Below are 2421 nucleotides of genomic sequence, written 5' to 3' on the forward strand. Positions count from 1 at the left end.
ATATATGCCAATACGTACCCTCGAATATGTACCTTCACAATCATCATGCACTGAAACAACGTCTAGGCATACAGAATTCATTGCCAATACTCAGTATGTCTCCTACTTTCCCTTTAAGTGAATATCTGTCCTTTTCCCATCTTTACTGGACCTCCTCTAATTTAAAATTGGGTTATTTTATTTTCACAAGATGGGACAATATTTTCATCATTTCTCTGCAAGAAAATAACATCAAACAACTAGAAAGGAAAAAACCTTCCAAGCATCCATTAGTGAGAAATATGATACCTCCTTTCTCTTGCAAGGATAACATTTTACATAATCTAATCTCAGAAAGAGAAGTATCAAGGGGACAAAAAAAGAAGTACATGAGAAACCTGTATTTAGCCAGTAAGACAAGGAGAAATTTGTTCAAGTATTCAAAAACTAAAAGGGCAATGAGGCAGAAAAAGAATACACTAAAGGAAAGAAAACAGAAAAAAAAAGATTCTGGCTGGGCTAGGAGTTCTCCAGCTTAGGGCCTCTCTGGGATGGCTTCAAATTCAGGCCCACACAATTTGGGGTTTGTAAAGTAACTTAACTGCATAGTGCCATTCATGGAAATTATTCCATCCTAAATAGGTTGAAAAAGTTCCATAGTATTTTCCAATTATCACATCTACTGAAACCCAATATTATTTTCATTTATCTGAGCCACAGAATTCATAATTCCAGAGTTTTCAGGCTACAATATTCAGTTGCCTCTCTTTAGTGGCTACCTAAAGATAATCTTGAACAGTGTGTTTAGGACTCATTAAGATTTGGTCTTTTTCCTTTTCAACCTATATAGAGAAAGTTAAGTTGATGGTTGAACGATGGTGGAAGTAATACATTCACTCTGGCAGATTTGCATGTAATAACTCACAGCTTGTACTTTTCCCCCTGTAGTGAAAGTGAAGTTTAGAGGGAAAAGTCAGAAAGCCAAGAATTTGCCATCCTGATTTCACCACTTACTGCTAGCTATGCAATCAAGCAAATTACTTAAAAGCCTATAGCCTCAGGATCCAAAACTGTAATTGGGGATATTAAACGGGAATAATGAATACCTACTACCCTGCAAAGTTATTGAGAGTAAAATGAATTAAGGGACCTGCTAGACTAGAAAGAGTATAAGCTCCAGAAAAGAGGAACGATGAATGTTTATATCACCATTAATTCTGGCTGGCAAGGAAATTCACAGAGCAGGAGCTCAGTGTTTTTTAAGTGAACGAACAAATATTTTTGTCCCTAATTTCTCTTACTAGCATTACCCCTTTCTTCCATAATTTTATTTTTTCTGTCTTCTATTATTTTCTAAAGCCTTCAGTACATTCTATTTTGTAAGTTGCTTCCTCCCTCTCATTGGCTATTATTAACTATACACCATTCAGAGAAAGTACTTTTGGAAGTAATTTCCCTTTCTAATACCACCCACCTTCCATACCTAATGCGATGGGGGTGGAAGAAATAATCAGAACATAAGCTTCATAGCAATTCATCTACTTGCCCACAATCACTGATTCGTGTTAACAACAGTGAAACCCTGAACTCAGCCTTCTCCAGAACGTAACTTTCAGAGGGACACTACACTATCTCTTATCTCTTTTCGCTAACAAGAGACTCGCATGTAAGAAAGTTAAGGCGTCGGTTAAGCTCACTTCTGGCTGAATAGGGTGCGTCCCTTGAATGAGACACTCAACGTGGACAGACAGGAGGAATTTCATACCCATTAGTGTTGCCAGAGGGCCAGTCACCTTTGGATCCATCTCGGCTCGTCTGAGCACAGCCCCAAGAAAGCAGAGCGCTTCGGTCCCTGCAGGGAAGCTAAGGGGTGCGGCCGTTTACAGGGCCTGGGGGGGACAGTGTAAAGTCCTTGACAACGTGGGGAGAGGGCATGAACCGCAAGATCAGACCCTTTAAAACATGACAACGACCATCCTTGCTCACACAAGTGTAGCAGACCCCACCACAGCTTACCGCGGACCCTAAAAAAGGAACGTGGCTCTCCCCAGCCCATAAATCAGACAGCTAGTGCCTGCTTATTGGCGGTGCCCGCATCTCCTTCACCCTCATTGGCTATACAGGACGTGAAGCCCTCCCCAACAAGGGAACCCTCTCGTACGGCGGCACCCCCAGCCTAACAACCTCAACTCGGCTATCTAAAACCCCAGCCGGCCACCTCCAGTCAGGCAGTGCGACCCGGAGGCGCTCGGAGCGTTGTCCTCCAAGAACTCACCGTGTAGTAGGAGAGAAGTCCTGCATTATAGTCCAGCACAAACCAGCGGTACTGCCAGCCCTTCATCACGTTAGTCCATTTGCTCAGCGGCCCTTCCATGATGGACGCCATCTTGGGAGCCGCCAATGACAACAAACGGTCTGACGTCACTCGCCTATATTGCATTC

The 2421-nt window shown here is 42.6% G+C and overlaps 1 protein-coding gene across 1 annotated transcript in view; it reads right to left on the minus strand.

The window, feature by feature from the left end:
- Positions 1-2416, minus strand: part of LOC111728459 (oxysterol-binding protein-related protein 9-like) — a 147823-nt gene extending 145407 nt beyond the window's left edge. Inside the window, exon 1 of the mRNA XM_023519157.1 lies at positions 2255-2416. Within this exon, the coding sequence (XP_023374925.1) occupies positions 2255-2365 (111 nt within the window). The 5' untranslated portion in view covers positions 2366-2416. The remainder of the gene's footprint in view (positions 1-2254) is intronic.
- Between the last annotated feature and the right edge of the window lie 5 nt (positions 2417-2421).

This window comes from Otolemur garnettii, unplaced genomic scaffold, assembly GCF_000181295.1.
Source record: "Otolemur garnettii isolate 467f Iridium unplaced genomic scaffold, OtoGar3 scaffold00159, whole genome shotgun sequence".
Taxonomy (NCBI): Eukaryota; Metazoa; Chordata; class Mammalia; order Primates; family Galagidae; genus Otolemur; species Otolemur garnettii.